Here is a 2289-nt window from a genome sequence, read left to right as displayed (position 1 = left end):
GAACACTTCCTTGTATCTGAGGCAGGAAACATAGCCTTATATGGTGTTTTTTGGGGTGGTAATTATGCTAATCTCCTCTCCTCGTGCACGAGCAGCTGGATACGAACAGGTGGAATTTACGCAGCTCATTTACGCACTTTTCCTGAAGATAGAAGAGTTTGTTGAATCTGATGTGGCATGTTCGTACGAACAAAAGTAAGAGAAATTTAGGATAAGAATACGAACATGTTCTTGCATGAGGCCCAATGATTACAGTACATTCCTTAAGTTAGAAAACTTTTTCAGGTACACAAGTAAAATTGTGTTCCTGTGAAAAAGGAAGTACAACAATTAGACTGAAAATGAGTGAAAAAAGATCAGCCTTGAAGCTGAATCACTCAAATATTTAGACATAATTAGTGAAAGTCTGGATCCTTGAAAGACATTTAGAAAAGGGTTGGGTGAAGAAGTCGAGTACAAGACTTTTGCACTGTCATTTAAAAACAAACGAACATGACTCAGCACAAAGAGCAGCGTGGTGTTTACAGCCTGTTGTTTCTGACTGCCTGAATGAGAACAGAAACAAACATATGACTGACAGAATGAAGGCAGAGCAGCAGACTTACAGGCACTTCCACATATTTGGCAGCTGCTTTCACCTTTTAGTGCAGCAGGGCAGGAAGCAGGAGGGGAAAAAAAGAAAAGAGCAGAATCAGACTGAAGTTGAGCTGCAAAGATCCAGTTTCAAGTAAATTACAAGCTGCCTTTGTAAGCAGCAAAGCAAAAACATTTCAAGCTTTCTATTTCCAAAAGCGAAGGTGTTACTACTCACTGTGAAAGAGAGGATTGAGGAGAAGAATGTGCCTTCATCGTATCGGGAGAGTTTGGAGAGGACACCATCTAAAACAACAGCAAACTGCAGAAAAACAGGAAAAGACAGAAAGCTGTTATTGTGCAGACTCATGCATGGAAGGCAGAACTAAACCTGCTTGATTCTTATTGTCTGAATAAACGTCTCCAACAGCTTCTCACTGAGCTTCTTCATTATGATCCTGTAGCTTATTTCAGGTCTGCTGTGCCTGTTGCCCTCTGACACTGCTTTGGTTTTGTTCTTGGAGGGGAAGAGGTTGGAATAGAAGAAACTGATCCAGTGGACAGTTGTGCTTCACATGTGCCTCATGTATAAATGGTGCGTATGCATAAAAAGTTGCATGCGCCAGGATTCACGCACACAACGGTATGTATCAAAACCAACATTGTGTGAGAGTGTGGGAAATGTGCAACAATGAAACTGAACCTTGTTTAACCTCAGACAAGAAAGTCCACTGTAAACTTAATTGTATATTAAAGAAGCGTAAAGTTGGAAATGTCTCAGCCTTGTGCGTCGGTGTGCACACACCCACACTATCACTGTGTGACAAACACATTTTCACACACCAATACTTATTTAGAATTGTTTCTTTCTCAATCATGTTCCATTTATTCATTATTTTCCTTTTCATTTCTGATCCCGCAGAGAGGAAGACGTAGGAGGCGTGTCAGGGGAGGAGTCTCAGGTGCGCTCAGTTCCACGTCCGTTGGGATGTATGCATGAAAGGAGTGCAGGAACATATGTGTGAACGGTTTAATACATCTGAATATCTCTGTGCGTACGCACTTTTTCACTTTTCTCTGTATGAAAACTTTTAGTGTGAAAGCTGTGACTCTTTTATACATGAGGCCCCAGGAATTTATCTCATTGATTGACTGTAAAGTGTATCACACAGGAGCACAACCATATTGTAGGAGCCAATATTCTGACAGAGTTGTTGAGAATTAAGAACTCATTAAACTAAATGACATTCAGATCAATTTGTGATTTTATGTATTTCTTATATTTCCAGTACATCATTTTTGTTGTTGTTGATGATATTTTGTCTCTATAAATGAAACTACCATGAATATAAAAGCTGTTCATCTTTTTCAAAGGGGCATATACAATAAGATTTTTTTATTCTTTCTGCTTCCTTTCATTTCATTTATGATTTTTTTTTATAGTTTGTAGATTTTTCTTTTGATTGAATGAAAAAAATAAAAGTGGATGAACTGACATGATTTAATTACTCCCCACTTTGTATCACAATTTATTTAATTTAACATTTTTAAAAGATTTGTTTGGCTAGTTTGAGTTTAAATTTGACATATTTAAACATCTATTAGAAAAACATGTTTTGTAAATTTAAAAAAATAGTTAAAATACAATACTAATATTTAAAAATTATGGCACTTTAATACAAACTGTACAGAGTGCAAATAAAAACAATTAAAAAT

At 36.9% G+C, this 2289-nt stretch overlaps 1 protein-coding gene across 13 annotated transcripts in view; it reads right to left on the bottom strand.

Annotated features, from left to right (window-relative positions):
* Window positions 1-2289, bottom strand: part of cadps2 (Ca++-dependent secretion activator 2) — a gene marked incomplete at its 5' end in the record, with an annotated part of 178988 nt that overhangs the window by 29719 nt on the left and 146980 nt on the right. For 10 of the 13 annotated variants that reach the window (XM_014025857.1, XM_014025858.1, XM_014025860.1 and 7 more), the window contains 2 exon segments: window positions 606-638; window positions 812-895. In XM_014025857.1, coding sequence (XP_013881311.1) covers window positions 606-638; window positions 812-895 — 117 coding nt within the window. 13 annotated transcript variants of the gene reach the window in all.

The sequence above is a fragment of the Austrofundulus limnaeus genome, unplaced genomic scaffold (genome assembly GCF_001266775.1).
Source record: "Austrofundulus limnaeus strain Quisiro unplaced genomic scaffold, Austrofundulus_limnaeus-1.0 Scaffold505, whole genome shotgun sequence".
Classification (NCBI taxonomy): domain Eukaryota; kingdom Metazoa; phylum Chordata; class Actinopteri; order Cyprinodontiformes; family Rivulidae; genus Austrofundulus; species Austrofundulus limnaeus.
The sequence above is the reverse complement of the archived record's forward strand: the minus strand, read 5'-3'. Positions and strand labels throughout refer to the sequence as shown.